General features: G+C 37.8%; 2 protein-coding genes across 3 annotated transcripts in view; one reads left to right on the top strand and one right to left on the bottom strand.

The window, feature by feature from the left end:
• LOC127661011 (kinesin light chain 1-like) overlaps window positions 1-27,815 on the top strand; it is a 293,422-nt gene that overhangs the window by 149,194 nt on the left and 116,413 nt on the right. The gene's annotated exons all lie outside the window — the stretch shown is intronic.
• The window catches only part of LOC127661017 (brorin-like), a 28,944-nt gene continuing 11,133 nt past the window's right edge, over window positions 10,005-27,815 (bottom strand). The window contains exons 1-2 of one of the 2 annotated variants that reach the window (XR_007972721.1): window positions 11,127-12,296; window positions 10,836-10,970 (exon numbers count right to left, since the gene is read on the bottom strand). Coding sequence is in view for 1 of the 2 variants with exons in the window: in XM_052151557.1 (XP_052007517.1) it covers window positions 10,819-10,970 (152 nt within the window). In the remaining variant the exon portion in view is untranslated. Of the gene's footprint in view, window positions 10,971-11,126; window positions 12,297-27,815 lie in introns of those variants that run through there. The other variant, XM_052151557.1, reaches the window with a different exon arrangement.

Below are 27,815 nucleotides of genomic sequence, written 5' to 3'. Positions count from 1 at the left end.
CCTCTGCATGTTACATATTTTGCCCTTTAGTCAGGACAGTATTCACAATATATCACAACCTCTTGTATCTTTTTGCTCAAATAAGTCATTTGGGTAAATACAGCGCAATTATGTCCTTTCCTCTGTACTCTGTGTTTACTCTGTATATACTGTATAATTGGCTTCAGCATACAAACATACAGTATATCCAGTGCCGGGTAGTATCAGATTATATTACATCTGGATTACGTATTCAGATTACAAAAATAAACTACAAATTACACTTCTTGTAATTAGATTACATTACATTTTAAAATACTCAATCAGATTACAGTTACTTTTATGGATTACATATTCAGAGTTTTATTTTTTCTCCTTGTCTTCTTTTTAAATAATACAATATTTTCATTCTACATTGCACACACAGACCTTATACTAGCCACCAGTCATAATTACACTCAAGATGGATTCGTTTTAGTTTTGTGAATTGCTTTTGTGCTCGGCTTCAAAATGTACATGAATGCGCTTTTGCTTTTGACAACTTTTAGAATTTATTATAATTGTTTTTTCTTTTTTTTGTGATGCTGATTCACAAATATAATCTATTAGCACATATGGATGCCATTTGAAATGCCAAAATTACCAGAGTAAGACCATTTTAAACGCTTTTTAATTTCACTCAGAAATAAAAAAAATAAACAATTCTCATATTTTGATAGATATTTTTTGATAAGTTATTTTTAATGCATTTGAGCCATATTGGTACAAAAATGGTACTAGTTTAGTCTACTTAAATGCATCCATGATGAATAATAAATATGCTTAGTATATTCAATTTTGGCATACTTCAGTGTTCTTGCAGACAGACTAATGATCAATATACTTCAAGTGTGTTAAAGATTAGTTAACTTGAATATTTTGTAAAACAAATAGGTAAAAGCATGATGTTAATATACTTTTTATATATTTAAAGATGGTACAATTCTTTGATAATATATTTGCAATGTCCTATTGAAAAAGCAAATATATTTGAAATATAATAAAATATTTTTTTCACCAGGGATGTGATATCAAATAAACAAGAATTATAGCAGAAGTAATCCAAAGTAATCCAAAAGCAATCGGATTAGATTGCTTAAAACAATTAATCCAAGAGATTATGTTACTAGCTACATTTTGTGTCATGTAATATGTAATCAGCACCAGATTACAATTCATATGTAATCTACCCAGCACTGAGTATATCCATTTAGATCACCTACCCCAGAGGTGAATTTTGTATTGTATTTACACTATTCAACCTTGAAACGATTCTACCTGGGTGCTTTTAGATTGTATTTAAAATTAACTGAATTTCTGGATGTTTATAATAATGAGCAAACACCTTGCAAAATAAATTAGGTGCTATGTTTAATTTTAAGACACTGCTATCATTTAATTGGGTCAGTTGTAATGCAGTGTGTGGAGGGCCAGAAAGCCAGAGTGTGAAATTTCCTCTTTATCAAGTTACCAGCAACATGGACATGCTTTTACTGGAACCAAGCCAACCGCTTATTATTCATTTTATACCTTTCACAAACACAATTAACCATGAAATAACTCAATTAATCATTTGCAGAGGCTTATGTTTTCTGTGAGAGTATCTCTGAGAAATTTCTTACGATTATTACAGTCGCTGGGAACGCAGCCTGGTCCAAAGGGAATGATCACAAGAGAATGACAGACAGATTTAATGGGGTATTAACCATGTATAAAGTAATCTGGCTACAAGCCAGAAATTAATGTCATTGCTTGTTAAGGGCAATGCATTCACTATTATTTGAATGACAGGGGGGCAATCGTATATTAGAGGAACTTTTAGATGCAGTGCTGGGTAATCAGTTGGAGTTTCATGTAACAGATTCCCTCATTAAAAGTTCCCTTTGAAGATCGATGAATCTAGCTGGTATTAAGGCACATTGGGAGTTCCATTTCAAAGGGGGCAAAACTAATTTGTGCTACCCTCGACTGTGTAGTCATTAGAGTTAGTTTTAATAATTGAGCTCTAGTACAGAAGACCAAACAGTCAAAACAATAAAATTAAGGCAAAAACATCCTTTGTTTAAAAAATTAGAATGAGAAAACATAAAACGGTTGAAAATACAGATATTTTAGGCAAAGACAAGGGCACTTTTAAAGAGACAGTTCACCCAAGAATGAAAATTCTGTCATTAGTTACTCACCCTCTTCATTTTTCTAAACCTGTATGACTTTATTTCTTCTGTGAAACACAGAAGGAGATGACAGGTCGAATTTTAGTCTCACAGACCATTCTCTTTCATTGCATCTTTTCCATAAAATGAAAGTGAATTCACCATTGTGAGGTTAACTTCTCCTTAAAGTAATATTCTTGGGTTCAATACAATTTAAGCTCAAATAACAGCATTTGTGGCATAATATTGATTATCACAAAAAAAAAAAAAAAAAAAACAATTCTGACTGGCTTCCAAAAAGCACTTATTGTAACGATCCCCGTGTTCTCTGGTTTTCGCTTCTGTCATTTCTTGCACTCCATATGTTCACTTTTGTCCCTTGTTTAGCTCCACTGTCTCTGTCGGCTTTCCCGCTCACTGTTCATGATTATCACCTGTCTTCGTTAATCTGTCATTGGTTCTGTTTGCTCACTGGTTCCTTTGTTCTCTGTCTGTGTATTTAAGCCCTGTCTGTTTGTTCTGTGATTGTCGTTCGTTAATGGTAGTACAGCGTTTCCGTGTTCCAGTTCAGTTGTCTGTTTAACGCTCTCTGTCCGTGTTTCCCTTCCAGTCTGTCTTCTCGTTCGTGGTTACCCTGTTGTCCGTCAGCCCGTCCAAGGTTCCCCTGCTGTTCCCGTGTTCCTGCCGGTTTTCCCATTGTGGACTTTGCTTTGTTCTTATGTTTGTTTATTTTGTCCTTAACCTTAATAAAGCCCGCGTTTGGATCCGCACCTTGGTCTCTCTCCTATTCATCACACTTATAATGGAAGTGAATGGGGCCAATCAGTAAAATACTCAATGTATAGCCACAAGGCATAAACAAAATGTGTATTAACCACTGATCTATATATATAACTGGATAGCTCATGACGTCACAACAATGAAGCTACTGCGCCGCCATCTTGGTATTCCCTAACATTCTGTACTCCTATGTGTCTCAATGGGAAATCGTCTGTTTTGGTGAGTAATTTGTACCCATCCAGTCACATTAAAACACATTTCTTGTGTCTGCATACACTGTATCACAATGCAATCTTCCTAAATATGTAATTCATTATTTATATTGACTTTAATTCCCCCTGCTTATTCTAAATGTGAGCGTGTTATGTTACTTTTTATTGCAGCAGCATTACGTTCAGCGGCGCACGTGCTTCAATAGAAACAAGTTTAAGAAACTGAGGTAAGATATCAGTAGACATTTTCAAACATTTTTTGCAGGCTTTAAAGTTTTTATTCTGAATACATAATTATGTTTTGTAGCTTTTGTTTACGTTGAACGTGCATTGTGGTTATTTTCTTAGGATAAATGAATATTAGCTATGCAGCTAACGTTAACTTAGTGAGTTATACTGTGATTCATTGTGGTTATTTTCCTAAGTCAGCTTTTTTGGTCAAGTTGAATATCTAATTGCAGATCAACACCGGTTACATATGATAAATATGTGGGCTTTCATTAGTTCTCTGTGTGTGATTTGTACTTTTTGCAGTGCAGGCCTGAATACGGTCCAGCTCACGGGCATCATTTATAAAGTGATCAATTGGAATAGACGAGGAGCAGGGCAGGACTGGTAATCTGGACTACCGGACATTTTTCCGGTGGACCGACAAACTTTGGGGCCGATCAGGGTGGACTGGCCATCGGGAGAACCGAGCGGGTCGCTGTGTCGGCCGCGATAATCTAAAACGAGCCGCCGCGTTAGCGAACACTACCCCCCCCCAACAACTTTTTGACAGTTATGTCAAATCCCGGGCCGATTTCTCTTTCCAGTCCAGCCCTGAAAAGGTGCACATGGATATTGTTGAAGTTAAACAAGGTAAATTTGCCGTTTGGATTTCAATAAACATCGCACTGAATGCTAGATAAAACTGGAATTGGTTTGCAACAGGAGGAAAAGCTGTATGAGGAGTCAGCCTGGCTTCACTGAAGAGCTGTTTTAACAGAGTAAAAAATATTATACTGTCTGTTTTTATTTGCAATGAAGATACTTTTGCAACATGCAGTATAAGTCTCATAAAATTACTGTGTTTCAGATAGTTATAACATTTAATATTAATAGAAAAGTTGACCCAAATATGTAAATTCTGTCATCATATACTCAACCTCATGTCCTTCCAAATCCATGTGACTCTTTTGCAGAACCCCCAAAAATGTATTTTGTATTCCATATAATGAAAGTAAATGGTGAGCAAAATAGCTTGTTTTGGTCACCAATGGCTTTCATTATATGGACAAAAACATTTTTTTAAATGTCATCTTTTGTGTTCCACAGAAAAAGTCATACAGGTTTGGAAGGACATGAGGTTGAGTAAATAGCTGTGCGTAAGGTCTTAAGTTGGGGTATAAAGTTCAAGGCTTCGTAACTACTAGTTAGTTTGCAACTAAGTTGGTGCTTAATTTGGTTGCTCCACCTGTTCTTTAAGTCAATTTTTTTTTATGTACTTGGAAGCTTTTGTTATTGAACAAATAAATATGTATGATTTCCTTGAGTGTGCATATGTCAATAAACCTATTTCTGATTATGATTTAAAATATCAGGGGATTGTTGAAATAATTAAATGCTCACAAGCTGGTATGTACATGTTCCAGAAATGAGTGCAAATGGATAATTCCATTAAGTAAAGGTAAATTAATGTGTGTGTGTGTGTGTATATGTGTATATATATATATATACACACACATACTACATATGAACTTGTGTGTGTATACTATGCTACATTTTTATATTTGGTTCTGGATTTATTCTAAGAGGTACTGTCTAGTTACAATATCAACACAAAGCTAGTCGTTTTTATTAACTTTAAAATTTGTTGATGTGCATGCACCCCCTAAATTAGTTCACATTTACTATATAATCTAGTCAAAATGGTTAATAATGTTGGCAAATTATGCAGATGTATAATTTGTCAACATTATGAACTAATGAGCATCAACAGATTTAAACTATGAAGGCAGAGAAACATTGCATCCTGTAACAATCTGCAGATGGATAACTTTGCTTTAAAAAGGGGTATTAATACACTTTGGTGTTGTATTTTTACTGTTGATTATTAAAGATTATGATCGTTATGGACACTCTACATGGGGATAACGACTAATGTGTGCTTAATATGTACATAGTCGTAAATTACAACCTGTGGGCACTTTAGCCGCATCCTTAAGTGAGTGTTGTTTCGCGGTTAAACGCTGCACATGCCGCGATGCCCTCTGTCGGTAGGGAATAGTAAGATGGCCGCCAGAGCACTTCCGGTAGCTTCACCTACTGCTGGCAGTTTAGAATTCTATGAGCTATCCAGTTATATATATAGATCAGTGGTATTAACATGATTTTTTTTTGTGATTAAAAACTCTTTCTAACCTTTTCTGTGTTAAGTTACTGCCAATTTTACAGCTTCGTTTTCATGATGATGTAATGTCAACAAATACTATAATTACTGTAAAAATTACAATATAAACAACTTTACAGCTCAAATAATAAAAGACTTTTAACAGAAGAATTAATGTCCATTCATAAAATTATAAGCTTCACATTTCCGCATTTTAACCCTTCAAAAATTGGCCACATACACTTCCGTTGAAAGTGCATCACTTTAACCTCGATATTTGCTTCTTTTTTTTTTTTTTAAATAAAAGGAGGGATGAGTCAAAATGTATTTTGTGGCAATTAACATTATGCCACAAATGTTATCAATTGAGATTAACTTGACGGAAGAAAGAAATACAATTTTAGAATGACATGAGTATGAGTAAATGATGACAGAATTGTACTTTTTGAAATAACTCTCCCTTTAAAATCATAGCTAAAGACACCGGATTGGTGATATAAAAATAGACAGTTTATCTTATCTGAAGAATTGGTAGCCTGATGAAAGAATGGGTGGAGTGGGATTAGTGAAAGTGTAGGAAAGAGACACTTTAATGGCAATTGTGTACACCCAGCAGGGTGGAAAAACCTTACAAAAGGATACATGAAGAAATCCATGATTCCAAATCCATTGAGCTCTGCAGCTAAGATGGATAGACCACAGAAGTGATCAGAGATACAGAAAGAGATAGATTGAAAGAGTGAGAGGTTGATCTACTCTCTCTGTCATGTATGTGCATGCATTCAGCTTCATTTTTCCACAATCCCTTAGTCTTGCCTCAAGGCACGTTTTACTGCAGGAGGGATGTAATGGTTGTCTGGCACCCCTGGTGTAATGACAGAAACCATGTAGGGCTCCAGATTCCTAATAAACAAAGGTATGAAAGACCTCATAAATGAACATAGGATTGTCAATAATTCAGTAACATTTCCTTTTAAAACTGATTTATTTCCATTTTCAACACATCATCTGTTTGTAATTATGTTGTCGCAATGTAAGCTCTTTTAATTTATTTGACACATTATTAACTGCTGATAAAATATCATGAGGGAAATATAAACCTCTCACATAAACCCACATCTTTAAACTCAAACAGTAATTGCTTTTTGCAAGATAGGCTGTCTGTTTGTTGAGAGCTTCAGCACACAGAATGCAATCTAGTGATGTATAATCTACACATCCTATGTTATGCTCTTTGTACCTTTAATTTAGCAGCAGATATCTTGACATCAAACCGAACAGTATTTAAGAGTGTGACATAAGTGGCATATGGCAAGAAGGATCTAATTACTTTCATGCAAAATTCAGCTCTTTGATATCGCACCTGGTGTTGGGCCATATTACTCTATCGTATGAAATTGTCAGTTTTCTGAGATTGACACTATATCTTTGCATCATGTACATCAAATTGTCACATATTCTCAATGTTAATTCAAAATTAAAATGAGGGTGAAAAACGATTCAATAGACAGTAGACAGCGAAATACCACATTGTTTTTTATTCAGTCCAGTTGTATGTATATTAGCAATATTCACAGATAGCAGTGGTATTCGGCTGAACTCGGTGGTGAAGCGGCTCAGATTATGAGCCCAGACCAGGGGCTGTTCAATCAGATGGAACACAACAGACTGGAACCAAATGCAAGGATCTTGAGACACACATGACCAAGTTGAACATCTTTCCTGATAAAGCATTTAAACAACTCATTGCTTAATCTGAGAAATGCTTATAAGAGAACAAGATGCAATGGCCAAAGACCTCAACCAACAGTAAGGGGCTGTTCACACCAAATGCTTTTGCCACCATCCATTTGTTTTTCTATGTAAGCGTGTGCTAGACAAATGTCTCATGCAAGAGCACGGTTTTTTAGATGATGTGTCTAATTAAAAAGAACTTTAAAAGCATATTGAGAAACCTGCTTTTTGTTAAACTGTATGTTGTGCTGTCTACCCTTATTTAGTGCAAGAAAGTGATCGATCTGAAGTCATTGTATTACAGTGAGGATACATGTTTTTATTTAAAATCGGATGCGTTTCTGATTTGTTTAATCCGTTTCTCTCGGATGCATGAAGATATTCATTTGCTTTCTCATGTCACTAGCTTTAAATATGCAACTTAGCTGGCTAACAAATGCACAAACGTGACCAGCTGGATATAAACTAATGCAAGTAGATGGTAATAAATGGTAACAATAGTGACATTTAAACATTTGGGTTGGATTTTTGTCACATTTTTCTATCCACTTGAGATTAGCTTTAATGTTAGCGTCCTCTCAGCCTTGTCGGCAAGTATACTGCTGTTATCTACTAATGCAGGATCTAGTCAACAAATGAATTACTTTGTAATGATATGACAACGTGTACTGTAGTGTACTGTATACATACCTTTTCGTTGTTAATGTTTTAAATCCGCATCTGAAGTGTTCTGCTCTATTCAAAGTGTAGTCTCACTTGAAAACAAACACCACAAGGCATCAGTGAAGTGATCATTTTTATTTCACCTCCAGCACCTGACGCAACGGGGAAAAACGGGGGAAAGCGATAGTTCCTATAATCTGTTATCGGTGCTGATTAATCAGCAAAACCGATATATCGTTCAACCTCTACTTAATACACTTAAAATTAGATTTACATAAAAACTGGAAATTAGTGATCAAAAAGTAAATAGATTACCTAAAAATTGTAATCTAAAACAGGAGTTTTCAAACGTTTTAGTGCCAAGGACCCCTAAATATGATAATCACCTTGCGTTGGGCCCACTCCTAAAATATAATGGTCGCTATATATTTTTGTTTAAATATATATATATTTTTTTAAATAAATAAAATATTATTTGCAGGGATGCACCGATGGATACATTACTAGCCAATTAATTACAATTGATAGCCAATTAATTACCAAATTAAAACTATCAGCTAAAAAACATTGATATAAACTACCAATATCAACCATTGTTTTTTCGTCTCAGCATTTTCGTGATTTTGCATAAGCATTAAATCGTGGAAATGAAAAAACAGATGGTTTGTTTATAATTAATTGTCTTATATTATTACATTTATAATAATTGTTCTGTGTAATATGAAGACATACCAACCAAAATAAATTAACTCAGAAAAAGAAAAGCCTGTCAAATATATAAAAAAACATTTTATCATAATGTTTACAGGCCTAATGACAGTTTTATTGTTTATAATTACCCCCACATAAATCATCAAGTAATATATATATTATCTTGTATTTATCCTGAATTGTGGTTTTCTAACAATTTTGGCCTGTGTTCTATTGATCTAATCCATATTCAATGGAAATTATTCATTTTTAGAACAATAAAATAGGTTTTGTCCCTCTTTTACATTTTAAAAGCATAATTCCATAGCAAAATAGGGAACTAGTGACTTCCTATAATATTTGTTAAAATCGGTATCTCCCAAAAATATTTATATTGCTGCATCCCTAATTATCTGGAAATATTTAGCCTACTTTGAAATATGTTGACAGCGTACCCACTCATTTAGTTATGTTAAATGTATAAAGCTGAAGAGAAACATTTCGATTACAATGAAATGGCACATGGCAAATTCAGAAAATATATTTTTTTACTTTTTTACATTTATGAACACTTTTCTCTTTCTCTGATATTTCCATGGACCACATAGCAACCCCTCGCAGCCCCTGGGGGTCCTGAACCCCAGTAAGAAAACCCCTGATCTAACTATTGTTACTGATTACAATTTTAGTTGTGTAATTTGTACCAGTGACGACCCATTTAGTAATCAGTACCAAATTACATTTCAGACTTCTACCCAACACAGATTGAGTTGTTGTTGCTGCATATGATATACTGTATGTATTTGGATGCTTAAGTCACACCTATGTGTATGATTTTACATTTCAAGGAGTCAAGATGATTTCAGTGGATGTATGAAGTCAGTTCTCCCAAGTTCACACAGGTGTCCTAGCACATTAATCACAGGTGTAGTTCAACACAGCCGAAAAGAGTCCAAATATGCTTTGCCTTCATTTTGAACATTGCATCTGTTGTTTTATCATTTGAAACTCAACAAACTTGTTTTTGTCAAATGTTTTGTTAGAAGAGTGTGGTTGTGCTATCTTCCTTTAAAATAAATGGATATTTTGTTATTACACTGCAATTTAGTACATTAATTGCAGAAACAGAAAACCTGGGGTTACGTGGCTTGAAAGCAAACTGGTACTTCATGTCTTTATTGACAGAGCTAAATTTAAGCCATTGAGTTATTGGAATTGCCACTTGACGTGGAGACTCCCTCTTGTTCAATATTCCTCCGTGAAATCTTCTCCCTATTTTTCAAGCTTTAACTTTACATTTGAAATGTGGCTCTATGTTTAAAAATGGTAATTATCCTCAGTTAACCTTGCATCAGTGTGTAGTCATAAACAACCATGCACAGTGTAATTATTTATTTGGAACATGAAAACACATACACATATGAACACTTCCTAGCAAAACGGACCTTTGTTAAGAGCACAATAGAGACTTCAGATAAATGCAAACATCTGCAAGCAGGTTTTTTCAAGGTTTCCTTAGACAGACACCAAATTCATTCTGTTTTGTTGTCTATTCTGAAAAGGCGTTGTGTTAGATGCTGTGTGCGATTCCCGACTGCAGCTTGTCTTCTTGACTTTGACAACAAATAAATATTCCTGACATACACATTGACGGCTGTAGGTGCGTTATACATTCTAATAAGATGCATAAAAGTCTGACCCAGTATGAAATGTAACAGCATATCAAAATACAGTGGCTATAAAAAATATAAATTTCTTACTGTAAATCAGATATTTGAATCCAATCATAATCATCAAACCAGCACATACATAAATAAATATCCTTTATATGGGTTACAAATCTCAAAGACTATATATGTAATTCTAATGAATCTCATCACTCGTCATGATGCTATGCCAAACTCAGAGGCTCCACCACAGCTTTAGGAATGTTGCATTGTGCACTCTGGCCCTCGGCCCTGTTCCCAGGTTAATTGGCCCATCTGCTGCATGCTATTGGAAACTCTGAGTTCATATAGTCATGAGCTGCCACAAATTATTGTGACTGAAGCAACTCCACATGGTGCTGGTGTCCTGGCTGCGTGTGAGTCTCGCAGCTGCCGTGCTGAGCCGATATAGACCACAGCTAGTATGGATGTTCCTGATGCACAGCTGTCTGGGTGAAGGCTGTGCGTGAAGCGACGCCCCCATCGCCACCTTAGCTTGGCCGGCACTCATTTTTACTGCAGGTGGCCTGCTGCTCGATACGCCAGGTGCCCTCCTCGTACGTGCAGTAGCAGATGGTGCATTCGTCGATTTTAACCTCTCGGCCAGCTGGGATCACCGCCGTGTCCGCATAGCAGTTTGGCCCTGTGCACAGACAGGAGGGGCTGAATCAGACTAATAGAAAAATTGGTTGCTTGTTGAGACCTGCCAACAGAGTGGAAATCACTGGCTTTAAGTGACTAAGCTCTATTTAGAGAAGCTGTTACTGTTATGGATCAAGTTGAAATGATGTAAACTGACCTCATAGAAGTTTTATGATGTTCTCAAGTTAGCAGTCAATCATAACACAGTACTATATCCTAATTCAGTTCTGTTGAGGCAGGAACATTTTGGAGTCATTTTAGGCACAAATTTGCAGTCTCTGTTTTTATTTCAGGAAATTATTTTTGGATGACCCATCTTGCACCAGGAATTTTGCCCCTCCCCCTAAGACCACCTGTCTCTGAATTGCAAAAGAAAGAAGCAAATCATGGTTCATGGTTGTGAAATAACCAATACAGTCTCATGACAACTTGTAATAACTCAAACGAAATGGAGAAATCGTAAGATATTGTTTGTCTTGGATCGCACTAAATTGTACTACTTTTATTCCCATACAGACCAACTAATCAACAAACAGAATATCAAATCAGTACAATACAGTTTGCCTCCTATCAAACACTTTTGTGAGAAAAAAAATCCCATCTGTGAACAAATTTTGTTATCATTTCATATTTATTTATCCAATATACCTGTATGTCCGGGGGTGGGACATGCAAATTCTGTACACCAATTTGGCATTGGCCTTTTTCATATTCAGAGGTATCCGAGGCTCCCGAAAGAAGCCCCTTGTGTCACTTCAATCGACACAACGTCTCGTTGCCTCCATCAGGGAACGGGGGTTACACTAGTAACATAGATGTTCTATGACAGGCATACCATAAAACATGAACATATAATTTCAGAGAGGATATAATTGCTGAGTTTATGATGCACAATAAACATGTATCAAGCCCCAAGCACAGACTCCAACTTTTAGTGCACTAATATATAAAGCTCTCCATTTGCATACATTTTTAAATACTCTTATGTAAGTCCTTTCCCAAAATGTTAAACATTTATAAATAACTTGAGTTGAAAACTAAATGTAGCTACAACTGTACATAAAATCATTAAAAACTTTGCTTTCGAGTACCTGCTGGAGAAAATAGTAAAGCCAGACCCTGGTAATTGCAGTACAGTGATAAAACACATTGATACATTTAAATAAAAACTTATAGGTACAATAAGAAAACATCCGACTTCTCAGAGATGTGGTACAGTGGGTAGTGCACATGATCATGACATATAAAGAGGTGTTAAGGGGTATAAATCCAGTCTGTGTCATGTCCCAATAGATAGATAGATAGATAGATAGATAGATAGATAGATAGATAGATAGATAGATAGATAGATAGATAGATAGATAGATAGATAGATAGATAGATAGATAGATAGATGGATCGATAGATGGATAGATGGATAGATGGATAGATAGATAGACGGATGGACAGACAGACTGATAGATAGAAGTACTTTCTTAGGAATCACAGTCAGAAATTTACAATGAAAACAAGCCAATGCAATTAATAAAAAATTACTTAATTTTCACTTTTTTTCAGATTTGCCTTACAAGGATAAATTGCGCTTTTGTATTCAGTCTCTACAAAGACATTATCATAGAGGATGGAACACTACATAAAAAGCATGCAGGCGCATCAATCATCTTGAATATTTGGCCGGTGCTGTCAAAACATCATCCCTTATTTATAATAATTTCAGAGTGAACGATTCAGATTCCCACCCCTAAAATATTAAGACTCTGAAAGTAAAAGCAACTGGCACAGCTGAACAGGAACAAGATGACAATTGTTTCATACATGGAAATTACCATACATGGAAATTAGAGATGCACCGATTGCAATTTTCTTGGCTGATTCCAATTTCCGATTTTTTTGCAAGTGTGACCTGCCAATACCGATTTTTAATGATTCTGATTTTCTTTCTAAGAACTATTATTGACCGCATATACAAACAAAATCTACCTTTCTTCAATGCTAAATTTTATTTTCAGAATAAAAGAAATTATTAAACAATTACAATTTCCCCCAAACTGCACTAAGTTACAGGATCTTCTCTCACTTAAACGACTCTCAAAATAAAGTGCTCTGTGACTGGAAAGAGGTAGAAATAACAATTAACTGCAAATTAGTTGCTTTATATAACAGATGTCATTTTCCACTATTTTTATAAATGGAACCTTTTCTCTTTATTACTCGTCTAACAAAACAATTCCAAAAATTACAAGCCTATGAACAAAACTGAAGTGTCCAATATGCTCAACTTTGACATTAAGCTTATGTTAGAGGTCCAAATATCAGTTGTAAAACTGATTGCTGTTTCGAGATCGGCTTGTCACCTGTCAACACACCCGTTTTTCCTGGGAGTCTCCCGTATTTCACACCCATCTCCCGCCCCCCTCCCGTTTTGTTATTTCTCTCGGGACACTCCCATAATTTGTATGGCCCAAACCACGTTATATGAACAATCACATCAATATATTATTCCAAGGTTGTCCAGTTGCCAGATCTTTTATGAAACGCATCCTACTCACACAATCGACACATCATACACATTTCTAATAATTTGTGACCTCAACCTGGCAAACCAAAACCCAGATGTTCTGTTGATATCTGCACAGGCAATAGACGCGGGAAGTTGAATCAATCATCACTGGTAGATGGAAGGAGAAGACTCAGGTGGTGCTCCCGTGAAAAAAATAAAATATATACAAGTAAATTTAACAACAGCTGGACGGAAGAATTTAATTTCATATCCTGAAGTCATATCAACAATGCCCACGCCTTTTGCAATGTGTGTCGCACTGATTTTAATATCGGACACGGTGAGAAAAATTATGTTACTCAGCACATTAAATCACAATGGCACAATTTGTATGTATTTAGCCTGCCTCTGCCATCCAGCACCCCCTTCCCCTCCTAGATTTGTGTAGCCAAATGTTGACAAGTATGCTTGTAACAGGCTGCATGTGTGACATGACACGAGATTAAACAACTCGGGCAACACAACGTCGGAAAAGTACCACCTACTCTGTATCGAGGAAATTTATCAGATTTCTGAACCCTCTGTCCTCAACTATGGAGAACGGCTGGTCATCCAGGGCCATGAATTCCATAATTTTCCTCGTAATTGCTTTGGTCTTTTCGCTGCTCATACCAAGGAACGATAGGAGAGGCTGCTGACTTGTGGCTGGCTCTGAGCTCTGGCAAGCTTTAGCCGCTTTCCCTTTTTAGCTTCTTTTTTTAAATGGGCATTTTCAGCTGGGTGATGGTGTTTTAAATGTCTAATTAGGTTTGTTGATCCGAAATTTATTGTGGTGGTTCCCCCACGGTTTACTTTAGCCTTACAATTATTACAAATTGCAAACTTTATGTATTCTTCACTCACAGTGAAGATCTTCCATGCCAATGACATGTTTACATGCGGCTGTGACGTTATTGCCTGCGCCGCTGGCAACAAAATGGACTGGCTTGGAATTGGAAAGACGTGAGGCTCACCAGCCGGTCACCGGTCCGGGCCGAGCATGCGGAAAATCAGCTGATTCCGGTCCTTGGCCAGTCGATCGATGCATCTCTAAAAATTATAATTATACCCTACATGGAAATTATGCAGGACACAGTAAGCATTTTCAGATGTTTTAAAATGGACAAGCAACTTTTACAAATTTTTGTAAATTTGTAAATACACAACGGCAGTGTGGATAGAGAGCATTTCGAAAACAAAAAACTGTTTATTTATGTTACCAAGTAAATGATAACAGAACTTTATATTTTGGGTGAACTACCCCTTTAAGATAAAAAAGCTCCAGCACACACAGGTACAAACCAATTGGCTGAGGAGCAGTTGTACACTTGCTTAATTTTTGGCAGCTGAGAGGAGTGTTTAATTATGCTGAACAGGCCTTTATCTTCACTGCATATCAAAGCGCTGCTGTAGAGGCTAAATTCAAGAGTGAGCACCATTAAAGACTTTGGTCCATTCTGAGATGAATTGCATTCCCCATGGTACATCAGTAATTGAGATAAAAAGCAAAGGGGAGGAAAGAAAAGCTTGGATCCTGAAAATGACATGATATTTTAAAGATCATTAGAGCTGATGCTCTCTGAAAGGATGGATCAGTGCTCACACTGCTCTAACATTAAGTGAATGGAAAGCCCACTAATGCAGTTATTTAGTACATATACATTATAAATGCCACTAAATTTACTTTGTGCAAATGATGGCTGGAATGGGGTGCACAGATGAAGGTGTTAGTGAATTTTATTCTAAAAGTGCTAGTTGATGGACTTTATTAAAACATTATGAACATGTCCTATAAGATAATAATAGTGCTTGAAAAGTGAGCACTACTTTAAAATTCCTCTTATTAGGGCCAAAGCACTGAAAGTGTGGATACCCTATTGTTCTACTAAGGATTATTTAGAGCCCAAGCACTGAAAGCAAGGAGGCCCTATTGTTTTTCTAAGGATTAATAGGGCCAAAGCACTGAAAGTGTGGAGACCTTATTGTTCTACTAAGGATTATATAGAACCCAAGCACTGAAAGCGAGGAGGCCCTATTGTTTTTCTAAGGATTATTAGGGCCCAAGCAGTTCTGAGGCTCTATTATTATTCTAAGGATTCACAATGTGACACAATTTTTGTTCCTGGGTAGAAAATATTATTTCCTAATTGCTTATGCCTCAAAAGTATAGAAAATGGCTATTATTACCACAAACTTTGCTTTTGTGACCAGGACAGTGATATTTTGAAATGTACCTATTTCCAATGAGAAAACAGGTGTAGTTGTGTCTTTTTGTTCACATAAAGTCGGAAAAAAACAACATATGAATACAAATGAACATAACGTATTTATACTAAAGTAATGCAAAAATGACTACAAAAGAGTAATTTTTCGATATTTATGATATGTAAATCACTTTCAAGAATCAGCCGCCAAATGTAGTTTCCCATCATGTTCTTGTTATACTGTCCTTGGTAGTGGCGTTCAAAGTCCAGAATATCCTGATGGAAGTGCTCGTCTTACTCCTTCGAGTATGCTCCCATGTTCTCCTTGAATTTTCAAGATGAGCATCAAGGATATGGACTCTGAAGGAAATCCTACAGCCCATTGTGCCGTAGTTCTTCACCAGAGTATCAACCAGCTCCACATAGTTTTCAGCCTTGTGATTGCCCCGGAAGCCCCGAACCACTGCAACAAATCTGTTCCAAGCTGCTTTCTCCTTACTAATGAGCTTCTTGGGGATTTCATTGCACTCCAGGATCTTCTTTATCTGTGGTCCAACGAAGATACCGGCTTTGACCTTTGCCTCAGACAGCATAGGGAAGACATTTTGAAGGTACTTGAAGGCTGCTGATTCCTTATCTAGAGCTCTGACAAATTGTTTCATAAGGCCCAATTTGATGTGGGCCTTATGAATCAGCACCTTTCCAGCACCTTCTGGGGGTCCAACAGTGGGTCCCACGGCCAGTCCCGTCTGTGGTAGTGCACCTTCTTGTCCCTGCTGTCCCAAAGGCAAAGATAGCAGGGAAACTTGGTAAAACCGCCATGGAGACCCATCAAGAATGCCACGATTTTGAAGTCTCCTATGACCTCCCAGCCATACTCATTATACATTAAGGCATCCAGCAATGTCTTAATATGTATCCACTTAGGCAGCTGGAACTAAACTGAACTGGTGGGATTAAGGCTTCTGTATTTATACTACTATTTATATTAGTGGAAATTTCTAGAAAGTTGTAGAAGTTTACTCAGCACTGAATCTCTCTGGAATGTCACATGTGTCAGAGTCGTTGGCCATTAGGGCTTGGTAAAAGGCATGTAGAGGGGACTCTGTAGCACCACCATGGGCATGTTCGGGGGGCTTTGTAGCACATCACTTTTGAGCTACAGCAACCAAACTTTGTACATATATAGATCTAATCAAGTCAGACAAGTCAGACATTTTGGATTGTTTGGAAAATGCATACTCTGGAATTTGAAATACTCCTCCTGAGGATTCATTTTCTCCCCAATTTGGAATGCCCAATTTCCAATGCGCTCTAGGTCCTCATGGTGGCATAGTGACTCGCTTCAGGAGGATGAATCTCAGTTGCCACCACATCCATGCATCTTTTCACGTGGCTTGTTGAGCACTTTACCGTGGAGACCTAGCATGTTTGGAGGCTTCACGCTATTCTACGAAGCATTCATGCACATCTTACCATGCGCCCCACAAAGAGCGAGCACTACATTATAGTGACCATGAGGAAGTTAACCCAAGGTGACTCTACCCACCCCAGCAACCGGGCCAAAAGGAAGCCCGACTGGAGTCACTCAGCATGCCCTGGATTCAAACTTACGACTCCAGGTGTGTTAGTCAGTGTCTTTACTTGCTGAGCAACACAGGCCCCCTCTGAAGGGGTTCATGATAGCTTACACAGTGTTGCCATGGCAATGCATTAAATGTCATAATTCCTTTTTATGTATATTAACATGTTTTGAGGCACTTGGCATGCTTGAATTTTCATGATATTTTTCACACACATCAGAATTGCCAGCCATTAGGCCTGGGCAAAAGTTAACACATGGGAATAGCTGGGGAGCTCTGTAGCGCCACCTTTTGAAAAAAGTGGTGGGGTTAGTTTCTTCTACGGTCACCACACTTGCTACATATATTTTTCTCATCAAGTTGGACAACTTTCAAAATTACAGTTATTAGCTCCACCCAACAGGGAGTCGGCTATTTTGGTTGAATGTGTATTTTTTTGAAAATTGCAGGCCCTTAAATTTGTAATACTCCTCCTGGGGATTGATGTGACTGGCAGTCCTCATAGTGCCACCAACTGGCGGCAGGAAGTATGGCACTTTTATTAATGGCCAGTCATTGGCCATTAGTGCTGAGCAAATGTTCACGCATGGACATGTAGTGTCGGGGTGTCTCTGTAGTGCCCCCTTTAAAATAGGCCTGTAAGTCCGCCTCTGTAATACCCCCATTTTCACCTACAGTCACCAAAATTGGTACAGATATAGTTCTCATCAAGCCGAACAACTTTGTGATTATAGTTATTAGCTCTGCCCAACAGGAAGTCGGCCATTTTCTATTTTTTTTTTTTATATTGCAGTCTTTGAACATTTAAATACTCCTCCTAAGGTACTCATGAGTATGTCACAACATTTAGACAATATTATGCTGAGACATTGAAGAGGCTAAATTGTGTGGCTCTAATAACACACTTTACAATAGTCCTCTTATATTTATCCAAATTGTTTCAAAATTGTTGAGAAAAAACTAATGTCAAATGCCTGTGTCCACCTTGCATTTCTTTCCGAAAGCCACCGGGTGGAAATGGACCCATGGTGCTTGGCCCATCATTGCTGCATACAGCTATGTCTCTTTATTCTTATTCTTCTTCTCCATAAGTTTCTGCAATAAATTCAGCTTGAATTCCCTCCATTTAAACTAATTTTGTAGATAATGTTAGTGTGCTATCTATTTTGTTATATGTAAACTTTATACTTTTAAAGAAATTTAAAGCTAAAGTGTGTAATTTCTGTGCAACAACCGTCACAAAATAGAACTGCCAAACAAAAATAATCACTGTTCCAGAAACCCCTCCCCCATGTTCCATTGGTTGCACAAACAGATTCCCATAGAAAGCAACACGTATATTCGCCATTAGCACATTCAAGCCTTTGCTAATGGACAATCAATTTTACCCCGGTACAGTAGGTGGCTCAACGCACCTTTGAGCTGGTCCTCCCTTCACCCTTCACCCTCCACCCATCATCAGCTTAGAAGAAATAACCACTTGAAATGTTTGAAAAAAAACAAACAAGAGAAGCAAATTATTCTCTAGTGAGCAGATCGAAAACATTTAATTTATTTCTCTACAAGCTGCAGCAGTGATGATGAGTGTGTTGCTGATTTGTTCAGTGAGAAAGAAAACTTTCGAGACACATCACAAACTATTTCAGTTCACCTGCTAGAGAAGTTGACTGACAGTATTATCATTTATAAAGTCTGAAGGGGGATTAGAAAGAACTGAGTGTAAAAAAAACATTAACCATTAAAACATAATAATTTGGAACAAAACTGATTAAATGCAACTGCCATGCATTCTGTTGATGGATGGATGGATGGATGGACTGTTATGTACATTTGTTTAAAATCACTGTGTAACGCACACTCATAATGACTGTTAATACGAATGTTTAAAACAAATGTTTGACTGTATCTTATTGCTATGTAGATCTAATTGTGTAATATTTTCTCAAACCCTGCATGTTACTAATTAATCTAATTATCAACAGACAAGGCAATTAAAAGAGGCACACAGAATGCACTGCAAGTCACAGCAATAGTATTAACATTATTAATATTTGGAGAAGAAAAACACTTATGAACTGTAAAGTTGTTTGTTTAAAAAGTGACAAAGGTAGAGATTCCATGATATATATTATTTAAAAATATAAGAGAACTCACGTAAGATTAAATCCAAAGGCCAAATAATGCAGCAATATGGAATACATTATGATGACAATCCATATAAGATCAGATCATTTTCTAAGGGGATGCAAAGCAGTGATGCAGCAATAACATTTACATATTAAGAGAACCCATATGAGAATGTTTTACGGGGTATTTGGTGAGCTTTCATGTACATATGTGAAAGATCCCTTTAATATAAATGCATGGAATTTGATACAGTCTGTTTTTCAAATCCTGTTCTCCTACTTTCCATTTGTATCTCCTGGGCATAAAAGACTGGGAAAATAACGTTACTGGACAGTGTCGAGAGAGCTGGAGGTGCTGTGATTGTAAAATCACTGCCCTATACTTCTCTCCTCTAGTTGTATCACAGAAAATCAAGCCCCATTACAAACGGATAAAACCATCAGTGCAACAAATTCGAGCAAACATATTTCTCTGGAGGAAAAGAGAAATGGAAGAAGTATTTAAGTTGAGACTAACCCTGAAAGTGATTTCTGGGGCCTCTCTTAAGCCCCCATGAATATCTCTCCCAAATTGTCCTTCATTTTTTGAAAATCCGAGTAAACCCTTTCCCCCAACAACATGGACTCTGCTTTGCAATTTTGGAGTTTTCGGCTCATGCTCAAAATGTTTATTGCAACCTCCTCAGTATAGCAGCAACCCCTGTTCCAGAGCCCTTCAAGAACAGTGCTTATTTTACTGTACATTGCCAAAGCAATGGCCCACATGAGTGGAGGTCAACAAAAGGAAAGTGTAGCAGTGAAATACAATGCATCTCTTCCTTTGGTAACACATGCAAGCACTCTTTTGCTTTATAGTTACTATGCTGATGATAGGATAATAACTAAATAAACTGTAAATTTAGGAAGTCAAAGCCTTATTTTCTCTTTAAAAGAGATTTAGTTTGAAATGATATTTCATCCATAATGTGCATAAGGTGACAATAATATTTTCTCCCTTTACAATCAACAAGATCACACGGGAAGTCAACATTTTGCTCCCAAACATTCCAGCACCCAGATATCAACCCCATTCTGCCGAGTTATTGGCAAATGCCATCCCAATTCAAATGTGTATACCTTTTTTCTGTGGTACTATTGATAGTGTGCTGCATGCTAAACACAAATTCAGAATAGTCACTTGCACAATTTTTACAATGTACAGACCATTTGTATATGTTTATTGCATCTGAAATATCATGCCTTTTGATTCATGGTTGTAAGAAAAATAGAGTAATGTGTTTATAAACACTTTATTATATTGTTTTAACAAATACTTGTTGTCTGCCTTTATTTTAGGAAAAGCCGTTGATATCAAGCATTCACAATTAGTAAAAAAAAGGATTTTCAGAAGCCTGGGTAGCTCAGCGAGTTTTGACATTGACTACCACCTCTGAAGACGCAAGTTCGAATCTAGAGCATGCTGAGTGACTCCAGCTAGGTCTCCTAAGCAACCAAATTAGCCTGGTTGCTAGGGAGGGTAGAGTCACATGGGGTAACCTCCTCCTCGTGGTTCTCGCCTCCAATGCTGTGAGTCTCCGAGGTGTCATGCACGGTGAGCCACGTGATAAGATGCGTGGATTGACTGTCTCAGAAGCGGAGGCAACTGAGGCTTTTCCTCCGCCACCCGGATTGAGGTAAGTAACTGTGCCACCACGAGAACCTACTAAGTAGTGGGAATTGGGCTTTCCGAAACTGGGAGAAAAAGGGGATAAAAAAAGGTTGAAAACACCAGGGACCAAAAGCTCATAAGCTCTCTAATAGAGAAAATCTCATGTTTGGGCATAAAGGTGAGGGATACATTTGTAATAAGTTGACAATATAATGGGAGAGATTCAACAAGAAAAGGTACAACAGTAGAAAAAATAAATAAAGCTGTTCATTTTTCCATGTTGCCTACCATAAAATAGGTTGGGGTCAAAATGACCCCAAGCATCACCGATGTGGTCAAAATCTGTACAGGGATTTTGATATTTTTATGTTTTCTTCTAATAAATTCAGGAAAAGTCAGAAAGATTCAAGATTTTCTAAAATATTTAGCATATTGGCGAAGTTTATATATGGTGAAGTTGCTGTGGGGGCAATTTGACCCCATAACAGGAGGGATAAACAACAATGTTGTTCATTTATACCAGCTGTGTTTAAAAGCAGGAGCTTGTAATTGTGTCGCAGATAATTGAGTCACCAGTGTCCAAATGTTCAATGGATGAACTCCTTTGCCAGTGCCCGAATTCATGTTCAAGATATCTGATTCAATAATTAAGGAAAGTGAGAGTGAGATGAGACACACCCTTAGAGTGAACATGGCATTAGTCTTGCTGGTTAAGCTAGTTAATGGGATAGTTCACCCAAAAGTGAAAAAATAATGTTGTCATTAACTCACCTTCATGTAGTTTTAAACCCATATGAATTTCTTTCATCTGAAGAATGTTAGGGGCTGACAGCCACAGATACCATTCACTTACATTGCATCTTTTGTCCATAATATGAAAGTGGATGGTGACTGAAGTAGGGTTGTGTACAATTACCAATTTTCATAATTGACTAGTCGGTCAGTTGTTTGAGCCAACTAGTATGTGTTAAGAAAAATTATGTATAATTAGGCTCCGTTATGTTCACGTGACCCCGATCAGACACAGGCTTTTGCGCATCCTGAACACAGTATAACACGCTTCAATGTAACCAGAGTGCTTCAGGGCGATATCTGGGATATCATATCTTGAATGCGTATCTAAGAGCAAGTGGCAAGGGTGCTGCATTCTCCCTGAATCTTTAAAACCCCGCTCTATGACAAGTTTCTTATTTTTGACAGCCCCTTTGTGAGTGAAAAGAGCACAGGAGTGTTATGACTGGATCCAAATGTGTTTTTTCCCCCTTTTCCTTTTGAGTGCCAACATCGCTGCTCCTTGCAAATGTTCTTTGATATTCATGAACAACTGCCAGGGGTGGATATTAGCCACAGTGCTCACTTTCATCTCTCCCCATGGCACTTCCTCGATTGTCTCCCAGCATACTCCTTCAACAACAGACCCAGGAAGAGCGCTGCACCGGAACATAATGCTTCATTCACCAGCTAAGAGAGATGTCCTTACCTCTGCTCTTCATGAGAAGAAAATAGAGATATCAGCCCTCATGACTGCTTTATAAACCCTTTGTGCTTTTCATCTGTTAATACCCACTTATAATTAATTCAACTATGGCTAATAAGATGAAAGGTACACTGTGGTATCTAAGGTGGCATAGAAAATTGGCACAAAATCATTTATTTACTTACCCTAATATCATTCCAAACCCTTATTAAAGATTTTTCTGGAAAACACAAAAATATGAATTTATAAAAAGTCTACACAGGGTTTATTAGTCATTAGGTAAGTGAATAGTGACTCTGTTATGTAAGTAAAAACAACAAAAAAAAAAAAACAGTTAAAGAAATCAATATGACTCGATAAAATGCATTATATTCCAAGTCTTCTGAAATGATACAATCACTTTGTGCAATCAACAAAATGAAATTTAAGCAGTCATTCATTAATGACTCTTCACATCATATTCAAAATCAAATAATCAATTATGCTGTCAATAACATCAAAACACATTGGTTCTCATTTCTTCTGTTGGTAAATGTGCAACATGTTACATGACCTTTGGTCCCAAGACACGTTTGATGTTACTGACGTAGCCATCATATTTGTGTTCAGTAATTTCTTTATTAATATGATTTGATGGTGTTTTTTGACAGACCCGAGAACACACTTTCATGGAGAAATCATACAGATTCATATGAGTTGAGTAAGTCGTAGGAACTCGTATGAGTTGGATCGTATAAATTTGTATGACTTTTGCAACAGCCAAAGAGGTGACTCTCCATCGCCTCCTAAAACGTGATAATTACGTTCTTCTGTCACACAAAATATTCTCTTGATGCTTCAAAGTATCCTTACAGACTCTACTCTATGGTTAGGTTTAGATCTGGGGCTTGGGTTAGGGCATAAAATTTATAAGTATTTACACAACGTCTGACACAAGTAACTTAAGTTAATTTCTCATTACACAAATTGTTATTTGAATGAACTCGATTTCATACATTTTAACGCTTGAGTTCTCATAAGACAGGGTTGGACCGGAGTCAATATTCACTTAATGTACATAGTTTGATGCGACATTGGGGTGAGTAAATAATCACAGAATTTTCATTTTGAGGTTAACTATCAATTTAAACCACATTTATTGCATGTGCAATATACTCTAATGGCTCTAATGACCAAACAAATTACAACCATTTACTTCCATTCATCTGTGCGGTTTCTGTGACCTGAGCTAAAACAGTAGGAGGGGAAGCTTTTGTAGCCCATGCTGGGTGGCCATGAACCGAGCATAAGATTATGATTATGCGAGAAATGCTTTCAACCCATTTAGAAATCGATTCTCCTCACTATTTCCCCATTCATTGTCAAGCCTGCCAACCAAAATGAAGACAACAGCCCCTATTTCTTCCTCTGCAGCTATTACAATTTCATCCTATAGACACCACATTTTTCTCAAAGGGCCAGTCTAAAAGCTTTCTTTCATACAAAGGGGCAGTCAATCAGATGGTAATTTTCTCTTAATTGTGACAATTAAATGATCATTCTCCTCCTGATTTATCGGAGAACTCAATTACACGGAGAGTTGGTCAAACCTGAAACTGTTCAAACTTCAAACCCTGAAATTTTGAGTGATAGGTGTTTGAGTTCTGGTGATTGTTATTAGTAGCAGAGGCAGAGTTAAAACAGCATGAATTCCCAGACTGGTTTATGCTGATTTGACGCTGGTCTAGCTGGTGGAGTATCATAGTCATGCTGTTCACCTGCAAAAATTAGCTGGTAAAGCTGGTTGACCAGCATAATGTTTCTGCTCAAGCTGGTTGACAAAGGAAGTAGAGGTCTTACTACTGAAAGTTTGGACCCAGACCCGTGCAGAACACAGAAATGCCATAAATGTACTACCCGGAAAAGACTCACTATTGGAAATCTGGACCCAGACCCGGCCGGGACACACAGACCCAATTGAACCCAATCGGCACAGATCACACAGCTAATTGCTATTAACAAGTTAATTTACAAGTTTTGAAAATAAAACTTTATGTCTTACCTAATGTAACGTTAGTAGCCTTTTCTCCTGTACCTGACCATGACGCATATAATCCATCCTCCTTGCCAAAATTTTTTGTATAATATCATCCATGTTGTTCCTCTCTTGCTGATTGAAAGAGCATGTATAATCCACTCATTATTTCAGCTTCAAAAGTCCACTTGCTGTCACGGTGGCGGATGACAAAAGCAACTTTGCAGCTTTTTGTATCTCGCATAATATGATAACTTACACTGTTTGCCCTTTTGAAATATAATAATGATTGCTCGTTCAGTGCCACAGCCATTGACATTAACATTACTAATTTTCAGTTATCTGTGCTCTCTGAGACATGTCTGACCATAGATATTAAATATTCAAAGCGAACAAACTCCAGCCACAATATCTCAAAAATCGCAGTCTACGCCATCTGTCAAACACAGATATGGCGGGATAAGTCCCGCCTTCTAAATAAAAGAGCCAATATGTAAAGTCATCGCGTCACTGCAGATGTTAAACAGACCCAGGACAGGAAGTACAAGAATGGGACCCGTGAAGACCTCTAAAAGGAAGTCTTAATAGTCAAGCTAGTTAAGAAGATACCAGTCAATCAGATGGTAATGGCTCTTAATGGTACAAACGGTGTTGGGTGGAATGCAGTTACAATGTAACTATTTACTGTTATCCAGCCAAAAAGTATTCTAACACATTACATTTTAAATTCTTGCAATCTAACCCCTTATTCCTACACAGTTGTAAGTGACATTTACACATACATTATAGTTCACTGTAACAGTTCGGAAAAGGAGGCGGCGGGAACTGAATAAACATTCAACAAGACTTTAATTATAACACAACATCAAAACTAACTGGAACATAATAACACATGTCGACAACACACACATCTCTGTGTGTGTGTCCCTCTCTCTCTGGCATCCCAAACTCCTCTTATCTCTCTCCTGCTGATTGAGCACCCTCATGGCCTGGCCACGCCCTCCTCTTGTCACATACCCCCACCACCCGATTTAGGCCGGGGAAAGCTCTGGACTGACTTACTCCCCGCCTACAGGGAATGAGTTTGCCCTTTGGCCATGTCCTCGCCGGCTTGTTCTGCCCACCTCCTGGGTACCTGGGTAGGACAAGAGGGAGGGGGGAGGAAAAGAGGGTGGGAGAGACAAAGAGAGAGAGTGGGAGAGAGAGAAAAGAAAGAATCTCCGATTCCCGACCACGGTGCCATTCGGCCCTCGGCCAGCTGGGCAGCGGTCCTCTGAGACGCTGAGTGATGGCACTGGACCTCGCCTCCTGGCAGACGTCAGTGAGCTCCCCCGCCCCCTGGTAGATGACAGCAGCTCCTTCATCTCCTAGTGGACAGCAGCAGGCTCCTCCGCCCTTAGGTGAACCACACCAGCACCACCACATCACACCTCCTCAGCGTCACGATCCCCCATCAGCGGCGAGGGATCTCCAGTTTCGGCACCAGTATAACAAGTAAAAAGGATGGGCAAGGAGCCATTGATTGCGCTACTTAGCACCAGCTGTGCACCCTCACGGCCCTGTCATGCTCTCCTCCTCATCACATTCACTAAGATTGTTATTAAATGTACAATCTCAACAAATTCACAGTATCTAAACTGTAAACGTTTTCACACACATACTGATATATTTATCAGGCTTGGGATCAATGTATTTTTCAAGCATTGATAATCAGATGGAAACCAGTCTTTGTCTCTTCAAACACATTTCCCAACACAACTTTTGTAAAGTGTGAGCAGCAGGTTTAATTGAAGTGGGTCATACACACAACGCGTCTGGAGGACAACTTATCAAGTAAAAATTCGAAACAATTATTTTCTACAAAGGTACACACACCGCCACCACTCACCATCTGCAGAGGCTGTTCAAAAGTCTGCAGCGCCACGAAGCTCAGCTCGCATAGTTTTCCATCAAATTCGACCCAAATCATTAACAAAGGTCAAAGATTATTTACTCTAGCTATCACTGGATGCAATATTGTAATTAGAAATATGATTACTTTTTTGAGACAATGAGTAATGTAATCTGATTACAATGTTAGAGAAGTAATTTGAAATAATTTTTGTTTTACTTGTCAAACATTGCAATCAAATAACCATTCCACTACTCAATTGCACAGAAAGTTTGTAGGATCCGGCATCTTAATTCTTCAAACACTAAAGGTTTGTGTGTTTGACTGTCTAAACTCATGTGATTATTATCAGCAGCAGAGGCTAAGTAAGAACTGGCTTTCACAGCTTAACACACCCGTCACCCATCCTGCAGTGTCACCGCATGAAGCTTTGAAGTCTTACTTTTGAAGAGATCAAATCTCAGGAGGTCGGAGCATCTGCCAGCTTCTTGCACTGCATCTGTGCTCAAGTTTTATACCTCAGATACTTGTAGTGAAAACCTCAGAGGTGCCCACCCATTATACTGGCACCTCTCTGTGATCCACCCCAACAAGACATGCAAAACCACAGCAGCAGCAAACAACCATTTAGAATGATTTGACCTATTTAAATAATTCTAATATAAAATCAAATTGCAGACTACCTGTGCAAGCACAACAGAGCCGTGCTATGGCATTACATTGCGCTGTGAAATCACTAGGCAGCTTTAATCTTGTGTGTTGCGCATAATGTTTCCAGTCCATCTTAAAACCATACTGCTTGGCTGCTTGAGTGTGCACATGCATTTGTAAAACTTGTTGAAATCTTCACTCTACATTCGGCACTTCAGTCTTAATTTCTGCACAGAGAATTGATGAAATAGGCCTGGTTTTGTTTCTTGGATTCATCTCACACCCAAACACCAACTGAGAATTTTGAACAGAGAATCTTGGCAGCATCTTGGCTAATGCCAAGATGATTCATTTAAATGTGTGCTCTTTAAAATAATTGGCCTACATCACTCCCTCCCCCATTGTCCACAGCATGTGGGGAGTTTAGCTGCCGAATCAGAGATCCATATACCAAGTCATCATTTCTGTTTTGCTGAAGGAGGCAGCGTGTCTGCCGGTGCCATGTTAGATCAGGATCCAAGTGAACACAAGAAGCAACTGTCTTGGACATGCTGTCTAAAAGCATCTCAAACAGCTCTATATTACCCACATTGATTCAGAAAACTTCTCCCAAGACATTGTAATGTTTTCCAATCACAGAACACTCACACACTAACCCGAGGTCACAGCTTTCCTTTCCTCCTTTCTCACAAAACACCCCTCCGGCCAAAAAA

The sequence above is a fragment of the Xyrauchen texanus genome, chromosome 20, assembly GCF_025860055.1.
Source record: "Xyrauchen texanus isolate HMW12.3.18 chromosome 20, RBS_HiC_50CHRs, whole genome shotgun sequence".
Lineage (NCBI taxonomy): Eukaryota > Metazoa > Chordata > Actinopteri > Cypriniformes > Catostomidae > Xyrauchen > Xyrauchen texanus.
Note: the sequence above shows the minus strand (reverse complement) of the source record. Positions and strands in the feature narration are given on the sequence as shown.